The sequence below is a fragment of the Aegilops tauschii genome, chromosome 3, assembly GCF_002575655.3.
Source record: "Aegilops tauschii subsp. strangulata cultivar AL8/78 chromosome 3, Aet v6.0, whole genome shotgun sequence".
Classification (NCBI taxonomy): domain Eukaryota; kingdom Viridiplantae; phylum Streptophyta; class Magnoliopsida; order Poales; family Poaceae; genus Aegilops; species Aegilops tauschii.
In genome coordinates this window covers 182,168,446-182,188,129 of record NC_053037.3, presented here as the reverse complement: position 1 = coordinate 182,188,129, position 19,684 = coordinate 182,168,446, and the positions used below count along the sequence as shown (strand labels likewise).

Here is a 19,684-nt window from a genome sequence, read left to right as displayed (position 1 = left end):
GTAAATTTCCATCGGGTAATACTTAGCTCTGAGAACAGTTGCACATAAAGAATTTGGTTTTGTGATCAACCTCCAACTTTACTTTGCTAACATAACGAGACTCTAACCCCATGCCTCCATTCTTTTTTGGTACACACATTTTCCACCATGCCCATCAATGCACTCTCTTTTATTCTAAAGTATCTCCCCACCAAAAGCTAGACATTTCATCTATTATGAGATTACAAATCTTCTTGGAAATATTAAAAACTGCCATAACAAAAACAGAGAGACTGGGTAACAGCTTTCAATAAAATTTCTTTGCCATCCGAAAGGAATTTTTCTCGCCAGACCTTCAGTCGCTTTATTACTCTCCCAATAAGATGAATAAAACTGTCACTTAGCATGTCAATTCTTCATAGAGAAAACATTTTCTTTTGAAAAACTGCCATCATTTGATCTCGATCAAACAACTGCGAGGCGTTGGCTGTGAGTTTCTTCCAAGAGAACCTTTGCCGGCTAGCATTATACCGGGGAAAGAAAAGCATCTGCGTCGCCATCCTCCCAAAACCCAAATCGAACTCGCGGCGATCTCTCGCCTTCCCAAACCAACAGACTCTGTACGGTCTTCTCGCTCTCGCGCCCCTCCCACAGTTTGTAGCGTGGCTAGCAGCAGCAGGGTGCCTCGCCGGCAGCTCTAATCTTGGCACTGAGCTGTGCCTCCAACCTGTTTGAGTGAATGCGCAGGTGGACGCGCTTGCTTTCTTCCACGCACTAGATCTTGTGAATTTTCCGTCTCCACCTGATTTTGAGATTCGCTGCTGACCATGGCTGACGCCTCCGCCGGCGGCGGTTCCCTGGACGACTACCCAACCATCGACCCAACCTCTTTCGACGTGGTCCTCTGCGGCACCGGCCTCCCGGAGTCCATCCTCGCCGCTGCCTGCGCGGCCGCCGGGAAGACCGTCCTCCACGTCGACCCCGACGCCTTCTACGGCTCCTTCTACTCCTCCATCCCGCTCCCTTCCGTCCCCTCCTTCCTCTCCGCCGACTCCTCCACCCCCTGCCCGTCCTCAACCACAGCGTCCTCCTCCGCCACCGCTGCATACACCGCCGTCGATCTCAAGCGCCGCAGTCTGTACTCGGAGGTTGAGACCTCGGGGACGGTTCCCGAACCGTCCAGGCGCTTCACGGTCGACCTGGTGGGTCCCAGGCTTCTGTACTGCGCCGACGAGGCCGTGGACCTTCTTCTGAGGTCAGGGGGAAGCCACCATGTGGAGTTCAAGAGCGTGGAAGGGGGCAGCCTCATCTACTGGGATGGTGCGCTCTGCCCGGTGCCAGACTCTAGGCAGGCCATCTTCATGGACAGCACACATCGGTCTAAGGAGAAGCTTAATCTTAGGGATAATCTGAAGGAGAAGACCCTCTTGTTCAGATTCTTCAAGCTTGTCCAGTCACACATTGCCGCATCGTCTCCTGGCGATAAGGATGGGGAGGGCGAAGCCTCTGGTAAGATATCCGAGGAGGACTTGGACCTCCCCTTCATCGAATTCCTCAAGAAACAGCAGCTTCAACCCAAGATTAGAGCGTAAGAGCATGCTCAAGTGTTATAGTGTACTCTATTTTTTTAGCAATTTGACTGATTTAGGCTTTTGTGTCTTGTTTCTAGGGTTGTGCTATATGCAATTGCCATGGCAGATTATGATCAAGATGCTGCAGACTCATGCGAGAAATTGCTAACAACGAGAGATGGAATCAAGACGCTAGCTCTTTATTCCTCGTCCATTGGGAGGTCACTTTGCTCACTCGATCCTTTTTTGGTACTCTTTTGAGAAGACATATCTTCTATGATGTATATACCTTTGTTGGGTAATCTGTTTAGTCTGGTGTAGCTTAAGAGATGTCTAACATGTGGTGATTTTATATGTGACTTGCTGTGGTCTAAATTTTCTATATGTGCTCATTTTATCTTTAACAGGTTTGCTAATGCCCAAGGTGCTTTCATTTATCCTATGTATGGGCATGGCGAGCTACCGCAAGCTTTCTGTCGCTTTGCTGCTGTTAAGGGTGCCCTATATGTAAGATGTTATTCTCAGCTATGTTATTTTTCTTTTTGATAAATCTTACATATACTACTGGAACATGATGATAGTGATGATGTGGTAGGCCAAGGGTTTAACACCTCTCTGCTGGAATGACCTGCCCTTTTAAACCAGAACATGGCCAATTATATTGTCTTTTTTGTGACTCTTTTAATACTTAGACTCTGGTATATCTCTCTTCTGTCAATCAGGTGTTGAGGATGCCAGTCACAGCCCTTCTTGTGGACCAGGTATGATAAAATTTAAGCTCTATGCTGGACGTGTTCGTGCCAATGTTTGTCTGTCTGATATAGTCAATTGTACAATATAATCTTTCCTTTTTGTTGCTCAGTATTTATATATTTTCATTATAGATTTTACTGTCATCTTCAAATGTGTACCAACAAATTGCAAATCGGCATAGGATTCTATGACACCCACTTGATCCAGCAAAGATAGAGTAGAGAGAGTTGGCAAAATTACCTGCTGCTGCTGCTTCAAGAGGGAAAAGATGGAGTGTTATCATAATTAGATTCTCCTGTACTATCAAAGTCTGGAAAAAGATAAAACAATCTGCAAAATTCTTTTTTTTGCATCTTTAGATGGTGAAAATTTGTTGGCAACCACCATGGTTATGCATCTCAGTCCTGAGCTCAACAAGAACAGTTCTGCCAAAGTGTTTGTCCAATCTGCAAAGCAGTCAGGGAGAGCCTGATTTCAAGTACATGCAAGGGATATTTTTTTCCTCTCAGGATAAGAATGATACTGACTCATTTTATATATTTGAACGCATTAGGTCGATTCCCAGAATCAGTAGATCAGCGATCATTTTCAGTGTTTATTTGCCTCTGAGTGATGTCGCATGCTTTAGTTAGGGATCTGCACGATCAATTTTGTAATCTGTGAATAGCACCCAACAATCAACATTCTCTTGATCAGGAAAAGAAGCGTTATATAGGCACCAGATTGGCTTCTGGTCAGGATATTTTGTGCCAGCAGTTGATACTAGGTCCCTCATACAAAATTCCTTCATTGGACATGCCATCTGATGCTTCAGACTCAAACTTGACGAGAAAAGTTGCCAGGGGAGTATGCATAATCAGCAGCTCCATAAAAGAGGCTTCATCAAATGTTCTGGTTGTTTTCCCCCCAAAATGTGAGGACAGTTATTTCTCCTCTGTTAATGTTTGTATTGCTTGAATAAGTGATTTGCTTCTCATTTGTTTCCTTCATTTTAGCATTACAAGAGCAGCAAGCTACAGCTGTTCGGGCGCTTCAGCTGAGCAGCAATGTAGCAGTATGCCCTCCTGGAATGTAAGTTACGTATGCAGTGTTAGTGTTTACTTTTCTGCATCTGACATAGGAACAACTGCATTTGAAATTGTCACCATATAGGCAGGCAACTTTGCTTACAAGCTGATCTCCACCTTGCAGGTTCATGGTATATCTGTCTACTCCCTGTACCGATGCCTTTACGGGAAAGCAGTACATAAACAAGGCTATGGAGGTTCTTTTCAGTACTCAGACTTCAGATGATTCAGAAGGCCATTTGGAGACAACCAGCAAAAACATCGAGGATACAAAGCCAGTGCTAATCTGGAGTTGTGTGTATGTTCAAGAGATCACACAGGTGCATTTATTTGATCATTTTCAACGCTAGTAAAAATATGTGCTGTTAAGATGTCATATACTGTATGTATTTGTATTAAGACATCCATTGTCCCGTCTTCCACTATCAGGGAACATCTGGTACTGTATTGTCATGCCCCATGCCTGATGAAAACCTGGACTACAGAGATATACTGGAATCAACAAAACAGGTATTGCGTTCGTTATGTGTTGGTAAATTTTATTCTCATTTCTGTACTTGCAGGAGATACAGGCCAGGATTCTTTCTGGCTCATCATGGAAGCTTCAGAACTGAATTGTACATGTCAATAGCGAGTGCTTCATTACGGTGTTTGCATTGAAGAAAGAGTAACTAGTATACCTATATAGTGCTGGAGTGAATTCGTCTAGTTCTTGTTAATTTCGTTGTGTCTGATGTACGTTTGGAGATTAGCTCTTCATTTACTTGATAATGTCTCTAGCTCTGTCGAGCATAATGAGATGTGAACACAGAAAAGGCACATGCAACCATCTGCCCTTCATCTTATAAATTCCTTTCATTGTTTTTCTTGCAGTTATTCACAGATACTTATCCTGATGAAGAATTCCTGCCTAGAAACGCAGCTCCTAAATATGCCGATGATGAATCTGATCTTGCAGAGTAGAAACATGTTTGCAGAGGTAATAACATCCCTGCATGTGGAACTTGTACTGTTTTCTCATTTTATTGTTACATGTGAAGATATCAAAATCATTGCACATGGAGCTGTACATTTACTCATAGTTATCTCAGTGTGCTTGAAAATGTTATAACATTTACACATCAGACTTTGCACTGTTTGCTCATAACTTCATTACATTTTGAAATGTGAACAACTGTGAATTTGCACGAACAAAACTTTTGAAACAGTTTTCTCCAGACCTGCTTGGATCCTGAATGAGAAAAGATGGGTTAACAAAAGAAATGCCAGGGAAGCTCCACTATCAATTTTTTTTATAGAACACCAAAATATGTTGCTGTTGAAGCATCTATTTAAATATTGGTCACATTCTCTCCGGAAAGTACATATGGTGCCAAATAACCCAAAATATCGAATAACAAAGAGTTAAATATATCTCAATTTCGTTAGGACAATGTATGGTGATAGATGATGTGACATGGCTTTCGTTTTGAAGTTCACGTGCTCTGGTAATTCCCAGTTTGGCTTGGTCAAGGTGCACCATTGGTTACAATGTTCTTGTGAACACTATCATACTGGCTCACCTTACAAAAAAAAAATCTTATCCTGAGTAGGTTGTTATTTTCCGCAGGGTTAGTGTTTTTCTGGACAAATATTCCACAGAAGATACATGAGGCATTTTAGATACATCGCACCAACATGGATGATCTGCTCAGTGAGCGAGACCACAGACAACGTTGATGGTTGTATGGCTTGTTGCAGTACCTGTAGTTGTTACTGCACAAGCTACATGTGGCGCCTTTCATTTGTTGCACTGGTTCTTGCTACATGTGGCGCCTTTCATTTGTTGCACTGGTTCTTTGTACGAGTGAAACAGAGTAATGAAATTGAGTTTAAACTACTGGTCTGATGCATCCACGGAGTCTGTTACCATAACTATCCTTGAAGTCGAAACAAGGATAACTTCGAGGGCACCGGCCTTGTGTTGTGCGGGTGATGAGCGGGTGATGAGCTTGCTGTCGATGTATCGTCAGCGCATGTCGATCACTGCAATTGGTGCCGGGATCTTGTGGAGTGCATGCCTCTTCACCTTTGCTGGAAAGTCCTGGGTCTGCTCCTCCCATAGCAGTCACGACTTATGCTGTCTGGCGGAGGTGGAGGGCGGCATGTTGGTGGAGCGGGGCCTCCCCTTGGTATGTGCTTGTGTTGTTGGTGTCTGCTGCAGCGTTTGACATGTTGTCGACACGGGAGTGGGGTTGGCCTTGTTGAGTTTTGATGTTTGGAGTGGGCTTGACCCTTGATAGATGTATTGGGTTTTGCTTGGTTTTCTGTAATTAACTGGGCAACAATCTTCTTAATTAATAGAACTGGTAAAGCTTTTGCCCGTGTTTAAAAAAAAGCTTTCATATTTCGAAAGATCGCCCAACGGAACATTATAAAAGGCTTTACACCATGTACACCATAGGACATTGATCTCGTACCCTGCATAAATATCAACATAATGAAACAGTGAGATTTTGGTAGAAGAACATAAACACTATGTATTTAATAAGTTTGCTTCAAAACCAAACACGTTCCACACCCGTTTCATCTGGTTTTCATGGTGCATTATAGTATGCCATCTACCATCAAGTCCACATGGTATTTTGGTTTGGTATCTATAATCATCTAATTCACCATGCTTCCTAATTTGGAGCCCTCTCGTTCAGCTGAGGTGTTCAATTTTGGATTTCGTTCATGATTTTGATAGGGTCAACTATTTCTCAACGAGCTTTCTCATTCAGTTGAGGTACTATTCAATTTTTGATTTGATCCATGATCTTGGTTGGTCAACGATTTTTCAAATTAATCGGCAAAACCAACCTATAACAACACATTGGTCCTGTGTGCCCTCTCACCATCTAAACAAAGAAGCGCCGACATGTGACATTGTAGAATAGAAACAATATCAGTACATGTGGTCATCAAAGCAAAAAACCTTCGTCGCATAAGTATTGGTTGATTAGCAGATAACAAAAAATAGAGTTAAATACATTGGAGGTGCCTCAACTTGTCATGTACGGCCAGTTTAGTGCCTAAAGTTGCAAAATACATAAAATTGATGCTCAAACTTGTCTGGTTGTGCAAATACGGTGGCTCCATCCGTATCTAGACATACGTCTAGCCTGTGTGGCATGCCAACGCGGCAGTGGCCCACTTGTAAGTGGCTGACAGCGGGGAATGCGCTAGGTGGCCGGCGCATGAGGATTTTTTTAGAAAACTCCCTCATGTTTTATTTGATCACATATGAAAACGTGAAAAATTAGAGAAAAAGTTGCGTGAGGCAGGATTGATCGTGAGACCTCGTGATAGCAGATTGTAGTGCACTCCCAGGTTGTCTACGAGGACATACTCTACTCATCTAAAATTAACAAGGTCGAATTATCTCTACTTCTAATGAAGCAGTTGGTGAATAGTATTCACGGTTTATTTTCGCTGTTTTTTTTCGTCTCCGCTGCCCCCGTATCAACGCACCAAAAAAACCCCACCAGAGGAAAACCCGCTCCTCTCGATTCCTATCCACGTACGACATCCTTCGCCGCCGCCCCATCTCCGATCTCCCTTCGCCGCCGCCCTCGCACTCGCATCAAGTCGCCGCCGATCCCTGCGCTACCTCGACGGGAGCCATCACAAATCCATTCCTTCGCCGCCGCCCTGCGCCACCACTCCTATGACGCCGCCTCCCGCCAGTCTCCACCAGCACCGCGACGTGCGTGGCCTCCACATGCGCCGTCACCGCCCCTCGAGATCCGGCCGTCGTCGAGGGCGTATCCATCCAGCAGTGCGCCGTCACCTCCCCTCCAGATCCGGCCGTCGTCAAGGCCGTATCCATCCCTCTCCTCTCCACCTCTGGCGACTCCCATGGCGATTCTAGGGTTTAACCCTACGATCTCCACCTGGCGAACCCAATGGATGGCCTCCTCCATTGGGACTTTTCCCCCGGCCTTAAGGTCGAGGCACAGGTGCGTGCACGGTTTGGATCTACGGTCCACTTCGTCCCCAACCCCGGCTCCAAGGAATTCTTCCTTGAAGTTTCCTTCTCCTCCGCCTCTTTTCCCCTCTCGGTGGACTCGGTTGGTTTGGCTCTTCAATCATGTATTGGAGGGCTTACTGATGGTTTCAATGTTGTTCGCTTGGGGGATCGTCATTTCCGGTTCTCGGTGGCATCAAATCGAGTGGGTCACTTTATCTTTGGTCTATGGGACCGTATTTGGCCGGATTTTATCTGTCACTTTCATTTGCATCGCGGTATGGACAATCGCCCCCGGATTCAATCATGGCATGCGGACTCTGAGCTGACTGGTTTGGCTTCTTCACCTGGTCCGGCTATCAAATCTAAATGGTTATCTTCACAGCATAATGTGCCTATGGATCCTGCATCTATTCCAGTGTTTCAGAATTTGGGTTTGATCCCGCCGCCGCCGGACTTGCATTCCGGCGAGCCTCCGGCTGCGATCTCTTTTGGTAGTTTTCTGGCTCCGGTTTCTCCGGATATTCTTCGGATTGGGTCCATATCCCTACCTATCTCCTCCAATATTCCGGCCAAGTTGCCTTCTTTTCGAGGTGGGTTGTTTGATTTGGGATCATGGGAGTCCATCCCGGATGATACTCTTTACTCCATTTTGGATGGATGGCAGGCTGGTTATGATAATGACAGTGTTAAGCAAATGGTACAAATTTCATCAGTTCCAACCAAAGATTATATATACAAACGGCTTAAGCATTGTTCTATATGTGATCGGCTTGGACATGTCGCAGACAATTGCACTGGGTACTTTTATCACAGTTGTGGGGGTATTTCTGGGCATGGTTCCTGTTTTTCTTCACGTAGAAACTCCAACAAGCATGTGTCATGCAAGGTGGGCCCGGACCCTTTAGGCCATCCATGCAATGCCTGCTCTGCAACTGACCACATGACTAGGCTTTGTCCTGGGCTTCGTCGTTGCACGCTTTGCCACCGTCTGGGTCATGCGGCCCGTAAGCCCAGATCTTGCAAATTTTTACCTCATTGGGCTTGGGCACAAAAATCCGTACAAGTAACAAAATCTGAGAGGATCTTGCCTCGGGGTGAGTTGGGTGTGTCTGTGTTTGGAAATTCTATGGTTGTTGGTATGGCCCGTGTTGTGAGGGATACGCGTGCTCGTTGGGTTTGGAAACAGAAACAGAAAATCCCACGCTCCTCGGAAGTGGCCACCCCCCATTGCTTGACGATACGCCTCCCCGGTCAGGGTGTAGTCACTTCAGCCTGCCAAAAACCCCAATCGGGTGAGCTGGCGTCCTCCTCGAGCTCACCACCCCCACCTTCATTGCCCCCGTTCCCATCGCCTTCTCTCTGTCCATCATCGGCGATTCCCCTTTGGGCGGATACCAAACCTCCGGCAACTCTAGCTATGGTGAACTTCCCAGTGCGCCCGTTCGCCTTCGCTCCGGTTGGATCGACCTTCGACCGTGGCCCTGCTCATCGCGTCCAGCGCCATGCATGGTGGTAGATGATCCGCCCCTCAACCATGACAGGTATGCTATTGTTTCAGTCCATCCTCCAGTCCCTGATCATCAAAAGGAGCTCTGGCTAGCCGAGGTCTGTCGCATTATCACTGGGGATCTAGAGTATGATTTGGTGGATGATTTTATTTACCCGCTGGGAATTGGTTGTGTGGTTTTTGCGGATATGGAGAGTCGGGATGCTGCCATTAGAGAGGGACCTCACGCTCTGACTGAGGATTCTACTTTCTCTTTAGTACCTCATGACGAATGTTTCAATATGCGCATGCCTGCTTTTGAATATGAGGTTTGGGTCATGTTTCTAGCTTTCCCAATGGACTACCAGACTGAACACTATATTCATAAGGCTGTCTCTAATTTTGGAAAGCTTCTTGTCTGGCCACGCCCGGATCACAACAAAGCTAGAGTTCTGGTTAAGTGTCATATCAAAGATGTTGCTGAGGTGCCGCACAGTCTGTTGGTTACCAGGGTTGGTTTGTTGCCAGGGCTTGCTCGATCTTGGTCTGTACCTGTGTATGTTCTGAATGGCAGAAATACTATTCCCAGCTTAGTTGGTAATGAAGATGTTCCTCCTCTTCTGAATGCATCACCCCACCCATATGAGCTTCCCTATTACACCCTCATGCAGCAAGCAAGAATTGATGAGATGGCTGCTCAAGAGGCTCTGAATGAAGCGGCATGGAACGCCCCGGATCCTGCCCAGGAGCACATTCAGGATAATGGTTGGCCTATGTGGCCCGTGGTTCCTCCGCCATACACAGGGTTCAGTTTTAGAACTTTCTTCCAGTACGACGGGCCGTCCCTGATGGATGGTGTGGACCCAGAAAACAATGTTCAGGACAATCTGTCTGATATTTGGTCTTCTGACTCAGAGTTTCAGGCGGTGGAAGCCAAGGTTTTGTGCTTGGGAATCCTGCTGCATAACTAGCGTTTGTCAGAGCAGGAGGAGATTCAGCTAATTTCTTTGTGGTTGCCGATCATGAGTTGTTGCTTTGGATGGGAGGGATGCTCAAACGCATATATACGCCGGCCCTCACCTTTCAGCAATCTAAGGCTGTTATGTTACTCCTTAACCCGTTCAAGTTTCTCTAGAACCAACTGAATGCTGCTGCGGCTGCCTAGCTTGAAGGCATGGTCCCAGAGCGTGATGTTATGTCAGAGGTGTTCAGTTCAATCTTTCAGTCGGGGGCTGTCATCATACCCTCGTTTCTGCTGCAGGAGTCTGTTGAACACAGGTCTGAAGTGATTGATACTGATTGGGAGATGGCGGCTCGCTCTCCTGGTCTCAAGGCGATCTCACGACTTGTTTATGAAGATACAGAGTTACAGTCAGTGCCCCTGTCTGATCAAGAGACTGCTCTTCAGGTGATTGCTTCTACTTCTCTTTATAATGCTCCCCAGTCCCGCAATGTGCTAGTGCCTCTCGACACAACCACTGTCAAAAGAAGCACTCGATCTAACAAGTATGATGGCTTCAAGATCAATCACGTCTCTGACACCAAGCGCTCTAAGTCACGGGTGAAACCACGCGAGACCTCTTTTATCACAGCTGTTTCTTTGGCTGCTGCCCCCGTGCAGGTTAGGTCTGATGCTTGTCCCCCTCCTATGTCGATTGAAGATCTTCAACAGATGGGCAGCCGTTGCGGGATTGCGCAGGATGTTCTTTCTCCCGAGAAGCTGCTGGATGATCAGCGCTCGTCCACTGGAGCTGGAGACTGAATTTTCGCTCGCTCATGAATAAGTCGTGGAATGTACTGTCGTGGAACATCAGGGGCATCAACTCTGATGCTAAAACTTTGGCTCTTAGGAATGCTATTGATACTAGTGGTTGTTCTGTGCTATGTATCCAGGAAACAAAGCGTGACTCTTTTGATCTGGCGTTTATTAAAACTTTCTGCCCTAAGCGTTTTGATAAATTTGTGTTTGCCCCATCAGTGGGTGCCACTGGTGGTCTTATTATAATATGGAATAGCTCTGTGTTTGTGGGCACGCCTTGGTATGTTGACTCGTTTGCTGTGGGTGTCTCTTTCGTTGCTACTCAGTCTAGTGATTCTTGGAAATTGATCAATGTCTATGGTCCATGCTCTGGTCAGCGTCGGGTGGATTTTACTAACTGGTTATTTGACCTAAATATACCCGATGATGAAAATTGGTTGATCCTTGGAGATTTCAATTTTATTCGTTCCACGAATAATAGAAACAAGCCTGGGGGCGACGCTGCGGACATGTTGTTGTTTAATGAAATCATTCGAGCGCAGTCTCTGATGGAGTTACCTGTGAAGGGCAGAACATATACCTGGAGCAATATGCAAGACGACCCCCTGCTCGAACAGCTCGATTGGTTCTTTTCTTCCTCTTGTTGGACTACCTCCTTTCCAAACACGATGGTCCTGCCATTGGGGAAACCGGTGTCTAATCATATTCCGTGTGTGGTTGCAATTGAATCTAATATCCCCAAGTCCAAGCTCTTCCGCTTTGAGAATTTTTGGGTTAACCATGCTGGGTTTATGGATGTGGTTGCCGCCTCTTGGTCCAAGGCATGCCATGCCCCGAACGCTGCTGCCCGCATTTGTAAAAAACTGAAAACTCTGAGATATGATCTCAAGAGATGGAGCAGATATATCTCAAAGCTGAAAATTATGATCCAGAACAGTAATGAATCTTTAGCTATGATGGATAATCTCGAGGACAAAAGACCTCTATTTATCCAGGAGTCAAACTTTCGGAGGATTTTGAAATCTCACTTGCAGACACTGCTAAAGTTTCAGAACGAGTACTGGAGGAAAAGATGCACGATCAGGTATTTCAGATTTGCTGATGAAAACACCAAGCTCTTTCAATCTCTGGCCACTGAGAGATATAGACACAATTCTATTGCCATGCTTCGTGATGATGCTGTGGAAATCCATGACCACGTCGGCAAGGAAGGGGTGTTGTTCAAAACCTATAAGGATCGTTTGGGTTCTTCTAAACCCACTAACATGCGTTTTGATCTTTCTAGAATCATTCGCCGGATCGAGGGACTGGATCAATTGTCGGCACCTTTTTCCAATGAAGAGATTGATACTGTAATTAAGGAAATGCCGAGTGACAGGGCTCCGGGTCCTGATGGTTTTAATGGTTGTTTCCTTAAGAGCTGCTGGCAGATCATCAAGTCGGACTTCTATGAGCTGTGCCATGCCTTTCATGCTAGAGGGCTAGATATCACCAGCATTAGTGAGGGGTATATCACCTTGATCCCTAAGAACTCTTCTCCAGAAACTGCAAATGATTATAGACCAATTACCTTACTGAATTGTTGTCTGAAAATCATCACAAAGATCTTGGCTAATCGGCTACAGAAAGTCATCCTCAAAATCATCCACAAAAACCAGTACAGTTTCATCAAAGGGAGGACAATCCAAGATTGCCTGGCGTGGTTGTTTGAATACATCCATCAATGCCATACCTCAGCGAGGGAAAACATCCTCCTCAAGTTAGACTTTGCTAAGGCGTTTGACACGATTGAGCACGCCCCCATGATGGAGATCATGAAGCACATGGGTTTTGATGACAAATGGCTTGGATGGATGAAAACGATCTTTGGCTCGGGGGTTTCTTCTGTACTCCTTAATGGAGTTCCTGCTCGGAAATTTAACTGTAAATGTGGTGTGCGACAGGGTGACCCTCTCTCACCGTTGATCTTCGTCCTTGTGGCTGACCTTCTCCAAGCAGCAATTAATGATGCTTTCGCTCGAGGACTAGTTGAGCTTCCTCTCCCTCGTGACAGTGCGGGTGACTTCCCCGTTGTCCAATACGCTGACGACACGATTTTGGTTATGCAGGCATGTCCTGAACAGGCTGCCCGTATGAAAACTATCTTGGAGGATTATGCTATTTCGATTGGGCTGAAGATCAATTTTCAGAAATCAACTCTTATACCCATTAACATTGATCACCAGCGTGCTTGTGAATTGGCTGGGGTTTTTGGTTGTTCTGTTGGTTCCACGCCCTTCACCTACCTCGGCCTACCAATGGGCACGACGAGGCCAAGTGTTCTCGATCTTATGCCGCTAGTAAATGCAGTCGAGAGGAAGACGTCCACTGCGTTGTCGCTGATGTCATCCGGGGCCAAACTGACCTTGGTCAATTCTGTTGTGACTTCGATGCTGATATATGCAATGTGCACAATCAAATTGCACGCAAAAGTGATCGAGCATCTGGACAAACTGCGTAGATATTGCCTCTGGGCAAAAAACTCTGATGATGGGGTCAAGAATAACTCCCTTGCGGCCTGGGAACTTGTCTGCCGCCCAAAACGCTGCGGAGGCCTTGGTGTGATTGATATCAAAACACAGAATATTGCCCTTCTCCTAAAACATCTATTCAAATTCTATAATCATGAAGATGTCCCCTGGGTGGAGCTGGTTTGGGACGCTTACTACAGAAACAGAATACCGCATGCAACTGAGGCAGTGGGCTCTTTCTGGTGGAAGGACGTGATGCAACTCAGTGGGATCTTCCGGGGGATCACCAAAGTCACCCCGGGGGATGGCTCTAGCGCTTTATTCTGGAAAGATGTTGGGTCTGATAATAGTCAGGATTGCCCACTCATGGACATGTACCCACGGGCTTTCTCATTTTGCTTGAATGAAGACGACTCCATTGCTAAGGTTCTTACTGCAACTGACCCAGCCATGATCTTTAGTCTACCTCTCTCGATCCAGGCGAGGGAGGAAATCAAAGAGATCCAGGAGGGGTTGACACAAAATCGTGTGGCCAATGACCGTTGTGACATCCGGGAATGCACGCTCGGGCGCTTCTCGTCCAAGAAATTCTATAATCACTGCTACAAGCAGGTTGTGGCAGATGAGGCGTTCGGATGGCTCTGGAAAGCCAAGAGCCCGATCAAATTCAAGATGTTTGGGTGGCTACTCCTAGTTGATCGTCTGAATACCAGGAATATGCTCAAACGCAGACATTTTGCTGTCGCGGGGGGCAACTACACATGCATGTTCTGTCAAAACCCTCCCGAGGAAACTGTGGAACATCTGTTCTTCAATTGCCCCTTTAGCCAACACTGCTGGAGTAAAGTTGGATTGGCGTGGCCGATAGATGCCAACAGATTGGCTCTGCTGCGTGGGGGTAGGGATAACTGGAGGCAACCTCTTTTCATGGATATATTTCTTTTGGCTGCTTGGAGTCTATGGATGGAGAGAAACAACCAACACTTCAGAGGGATTCAGCATTCCTTCGGAGCATGGCTGGCTAGATTCAAGCATCTTTTGGAGTTGCTAACACATAACTGCAGAGAGGAACTTCGCCCCTTCCTGTCTAATTACATTGTAAATTTGGGTCACTAGGGTTGTGGATAGCTTGCATGGCCGGGGGGCCGCAAAACCCCTTTGTAACACATATGTAACTGTTCCTTTGTGAGTAATACAAAGTCAGTGGGAGCCTCTCCCACTGTCATTCACCCTCAAAAAAAGGTCGTATCCATCCAGCAGCACGCTGGCATCCCAATCATCACCTTCCGCGGCGTCATCGCCCAGGCCCAGTCTGGGGCCGGCAAGACGTCCATGATCTCCCTCTTCGTCTGCCAGGTTATCGAGACCAACGTCCACAAGTAAGATGCCCGACCCTCCCCTTCTTCTACCATCACTGGATTTGTCAAATTGATTGTTTGGGCAAAGAATTTGATTTTAGGGTTAACTTGTTCATCTTGGATTGCCATCACCCGCTAGAACATGTCTCATTCGCGGAGATTCATTCATATGTCGGACCGCATGTGCTCAGCATATATTTTGTGGCTGGATGTGTGATTTCAGCATACACACTTGACAGTATACGTTGGACGCTGTTTCACCATCATTTAACAATGTAATGCATCAGCTTTCTATGATGCATATGCCCTTGATTCAAAATAAATTTGTGGAACCTGTTAAAACAATACACTAGCTTTGATAATGTATATATAGCACTTGCTCTGAAAGAGTGAAGTTGAAGTTAATATCGGGTACACCGTTGATTATGTAGGGTGCATGCATTAGCGATGACATGGACAGGGGCTTCACTGACAGGAAGAACTTGCTCATGGACCGCAGGACCATGGCTCCCAAGATCGATGACCTCAAGTCTCAGCCGTGCCTTTAGGGTTCCTCTCAAGAATTACACACAAGGTCCTGTTCCCAGTTCTGTTAACATGACTGACGGCTGATTCTGCATGATTCCCTTGATTTGTGCATGACACATCTTCGTTCATTTGCAGATTCTTACTCGAGGTACCGACCCTGAGGTCCTTCTTGGTGCCACATGTGGTTGGTGGGCTGCATTTTTTAAGTTGGTATGATGAACTGGACTTTGTAAATGAGCACATATATACACTGAATCCTGGTAAATGGCAGCTGAATTTCAAGTACAGGGGACTCTTCTGCCCGATCACAGTTTTCACACATTAATAACTGTATGGCTCCATCAGCGTGAATTCATTTTTCGGGGGGAAATTTAAGTGCACATAGCTGCAAAGATGTGAAGATCCATATCGGTCTTGTTTGATATTCTTTGAGTTGGTTTAGATAGAGAGAAGTGACCTCTTTCATGTCAAGTGCATGTGCCATTTACTACAGCCAAAGTGTAGACTGATGTACGCTTATAATTTGTTCTTTTGCTTTTTCTTGGCTGCATGCTTGCATCCAATTCAGATTTTCCATGTGCACTTCAGAACTAATCATGCCTGTACAGATGAGAAATTGAGCAAATTTTTTAGTCTTTGATAGAAACTGAACAAGTTTCTCATGAGTTTTTTTATATACTTCAAGCCTACTGCTCATCCAGCTCTATGTGCAGTTTGGAGATATGCTTTATTGATCATGCAACCTCCTTCTTTTCTCATCCCTTTTATATTTTTATTTCAAATACTCTGTGTTAGCAAAATCCTGTTGCATGACTAGACCAACTATCTGGTGATTCAGGCACTACATTAGTGATTGGGGCAATGGTCAGACCTGCTTGCATGAAAAAAAGGGCAATTTGGATGTGCTTGCAGGAGCTCAGAACTCACCTATTGATGACTCACCTTGGAAACTGGTTTTTTAAAGGTTGGTGACTCTGACTGGACACTTGATTCTGCACTTGGTCGTGATAGATTTTTTTACATGTCACACTATACTTGTAGTAAAATTAGATTTGAAATGAAGATTGCAACTTAAACCTATATATATATATCAACTACATAATTAGACAACATGTATGATACTTGGAAAGGTATGTTATGTTGTTCAATGTTCACATATTTCCTCCCAGTGTAAACAACTATTTTTAACCCTATGCGAGTGTCCTACATCTTCTTTTTTTCTGTTGCCATAGGTCTTGGAGATCACCTTTGGTAACAAACACTCAGGACTGCTCTAACTTATTATATGAAATAATGTTCGGCCATAGTATATTTTTTCTACACTTGATGTTAGGTAACTCTGAACCATGAAGCCCAAATTGTGTTGATATTTTTATGGAATTTTATGATCAAATACTAATTTATAGTTTTTACTTAGTTTCTGCTTTTGCCGTTTTAAAAAAAGCAAACATTCATGGCGTTCTTCAATTGCTTCATCACTAATTTATTGTCTCCTTTTCCAGGCTGACAAGGCGACAGATGCGGGGCCTTCTTCAATTTCAAGTCACACATGCCATCGTCGTCCAGGTCAGTGGTGCCCCGTGCCCATCGACGACATCATGCAGCTGTTCGCCAACGCCTGGATGAATCACTTCAAGACATTATTCCTTGACCATAATGTAGTGCCGCCCTGGACTAGCAGCTTGTCGCCTACACCTCAATACAATACCCAGAAGTGCATCCGCGCCGGCAGCAAGCACAACGACCTCGACGCCATGGGAAACAGTACTCCTTGATGGGAACTAGACCTTCAGGTATGATGGGAGCTTCGAAGAGGAAGCCAACGGATATTCATGGGAGCTCCTCGTCAAAGTATGATTCTTCCCTTCATTCGCCTTCTCGATCACTTGCCTTTTAGTTTACCCAAAAAATGAGTTTACGTATAATACTGTGTATTGTACGAATCAAATGTATGGTGGCTTTGCTCTTTTCCAAATAGATGGTTGGCTGTTATTCCTTTGATCATTAGATTGTTATTACTTAAATGTTCTAATATACTGTACAAAGCTTTCATTTATGTCTTCATAAAAATCACTCTGAAAGTTCATCCAAAAAAGCACTCTGAATATATATTTTTATTTGAAATCCGTATACATATATTTCTATGCAAGCTGAGCTCGTCAATACAAATGTTATTTTGTACAACAATTTTGGTCCCATTGGTGTTGATCCCTTTGATCTCTGGCCATATGACTTCCCATTCAAGATATGACGGGGCATGGATGTGATACACCCACATACAGAGATGTTTAGATGTGAAGTTGGCAAGAGCAGGCTTGTTTGTAGATGAAGTTTTTATACATATGACTGACCACTCTAGCCTTGCCACCATTAGTGTAGTGTTCTTATCTTCCTTCCCATGTTTTGTTGAAAGATCAAAATTTTCTGTATAATACAAATACAACCATTTATCATTACAGGTGAGGGATTTAGTATAGAAAGCTACTTTACAAGTAGTCTCAAGCTGGAGGATAACAGATTGGTCGCGACGTTAGGGATCCCCATCAATGTTATACTATTTGTCTCCAGGTATATGATCACTCCAAATTCTAGATATTCTAGCGAGTAGATGAGGTGAAAGTATGTGCAACATAGTTCTTTTTTTTGTTTTGCTCTAATTTCTGCGGGAGTGTTGTTAAATCCCATGTAGCACGATGGTGGTTGTATGCTGCCGTGGAGGAATTAAAGGCACATGTTGATTAAAAGAATGGCCACTAATATTGTCGAGTAATTACTTGATCTGCTCATGATTAATTAGTACCCCAATTTGTTTTCTCAAAAAGGTACAATATTGTTATGGTAAGAGTTACACTTTGTGGCAAATAGCATTCAGATTTATAGATTGATTTCTCTTAGAAAAAATATAGATTTATCCCTGATTCTGTGAGCTCACTAATTATGAAGCTAACACAAGTATAATTACCTAATACTTACCTCCACCTCATCGTTGACATCGTGCAGTACCATGGCAGAGGTTTCTTTTGTGCATGGATTTCCAAGCGCTCCGGCCGTCATTGGCGGAAGCGTGGGTTTTAATTGGCCAACATTCATCTTTTAGGCGCTGTGTTTATGTAGAGAATTTTACTTAACAGGTCTGGATGGCATCTTTTGTCAAAACAAAATCACGTTTGTTTTTATATATTTTCTGCCTGACGCGTAAAGTGTTCCATTATTGTTTTCTTTTGGGGAAATAATTATGCTTTAGGATGAACTGGTTTAGTTCCTTTTTATGTTGCTAAAACCCTATAGCTTGCTTTTATGTAGAAGTCCCTGGATGAACTTACTACAATCTTTATTGTCAGGACACATTGGTACTGAGCTTTCTTGCAAAGGTGCTATGTTCTAACTGTGGTGTATATAGTTGTATAGTTTATAGTGAAAGCTGCGTTCTTGTCAGGCCACAGTAGTTGTATAGTTTAGATTATACCTTGAGTTAGTTTTGTGCTTGTGGAAGTGCAGTGGCGATTGCAAGACGGCTTGGTTCAGCTTCATTAATATAGCACCATCTTCACAATACTGTACATTATATTCTTAGACGGCTGGGTTCAACCTTGAGACCTTTGAAGTAAAATACACTTAGTAGTTTTAAATTTCAAGTGGCATGGCTTACAATATGTAAGTGGGTTTTCCACACTTGTAACATGAGAGAATCTGCATAGATCTCAAGGTTGTCATTCGTGGCTGAGACAATGTTTCTAAATCAAGGGACCCGCACTTCGTCATTATCTAAATTGCGCTTGATTATTTTCCTAAAGGGACCTGCACTTCGTCATTACCTAAGCGCATCAGTTAGAAGAAAAGTTAGAGCTGACGGGAGTGGTGCCAACAGTTTCCACAATAATCGTCTGACAAATAAATATATATCTTCTCATTTTTCAGATTTTGTTGTTCATTTCAGTTAAATCTATTAGCTTACTGGTTGTGGTATAACTATTTCTAGAATTTACAATGTGGTTTCCGTGCCTATTGATTTAACTTGATGAGAGAAATGACTTCTTGGGTTCACTATTCACTCTACATTCTGAGTGGTTGTAACTTTTTTGCTTCTGAAGTGTCAAAGGATACAAAAATCAGGATGATATATTAGGCTGAGACAATGTTTATAAATCAAGAGACCTGCACTTCGTCATTATCTAAATTGCGCTTGATTATTTCCCCCCAGCAATATCAAGATGAGGATACAAGCAGATCAAGTGTACAAGACGTGTAGTCTCCTCGTGAAGGTGGCTGAGCTATGAATTTGCTCTTGGTATATTTACCTATGCTGGATATGGGGTCAGATCTTTGGTATGCAGGTGAATGTATATGGAACAATGATTGCACATATTACAGTAAGCTATATTCTCTTCACATTTATGCATATTCTTGTTGGGACAAAAAAAGTGGTTATAATAAGCAGATTCTTGTTGGGACCAAAAAAAGTGGTTATAATAAGCAGATATATTTCTTCCCATTTACGCATATTCTTACTGGGAGAGAAAAACAAAGCAGTGATAATATGCAGTTTTACATAAGCTTATGTCTTGCATAGAACCGAAAACTAATGATTATTGCTTGTTTTCTGACTTCTGTTGCAGAATGTGAAAGCTTATTACCCACATAAAACAAGTAGGTGTTACGAAGTCCTTGTATGCCTAATTATT

The 19,684-nt window shown here is 44.2% G+C and overlaps 1 protein-coding gene across 4 annotated transcripts; it reads left to right on the top strand.

Moving 5' to 3' along the window:
- Nucleotides 1-461: 461 nt before the first annotated feature.
- LOC109776970 (rab escort protein 1) lies at nt 462-19,494 on the top strand. Of its 4 annotated transcripts, XR_012204693.1 has the most exons (16): nt 462-1,567; nt 1,649-1,771; nt 1,958-2,057; nt 2,273-2,311; nt 3,000-3,216; nt 3,299-3,374; nt 3,495-3,690; nt 3,800-3,880; nt 4,244-4,349; nt 14,906-15,048; nt 15,138-15,212; nt 15,841-15,966; nt 16,505-16,568; nt 16,665-16,853; nt 17,462-17,570; nt 19,204-19,336. XR_012204693.1 is itself a non-coding variant. In XM_020335629.4 (10 exons), the coding sequence occupies exons 1-9, from the start codon at nt 807-809 to the stop codon at nt 4,331-4,333; spliced, it is 1,683 nt and encodes a 560-aa protein (XP_020191218.1). In that variant the 5' UTR covers nt 462-806; the 3' UTR covers nt 4,334-4,349; nt 4,980-5,249. The 4 variants fall into 4 exon arrangements, 2 of the variants coding, with proteins under 2 accessions (XP_020191218.1, XP_020191219.1); XR_005772561.3 differs by having other exon boundaries at nt 15,138-15,966; nt 19,204-19,494; XM_020335629.4 differs by lacking the exons at nt 14,906-15,048; nt 15,138-15,212; nt 15,841-15,966; ... (2 more) ...; nt 17,462-17,570; nt 19,204-19,336 and adding an exon at nt 4,980-5,249.
- Nucleotides 19,495-19,684: the final 190 nt, after the last annotated feature.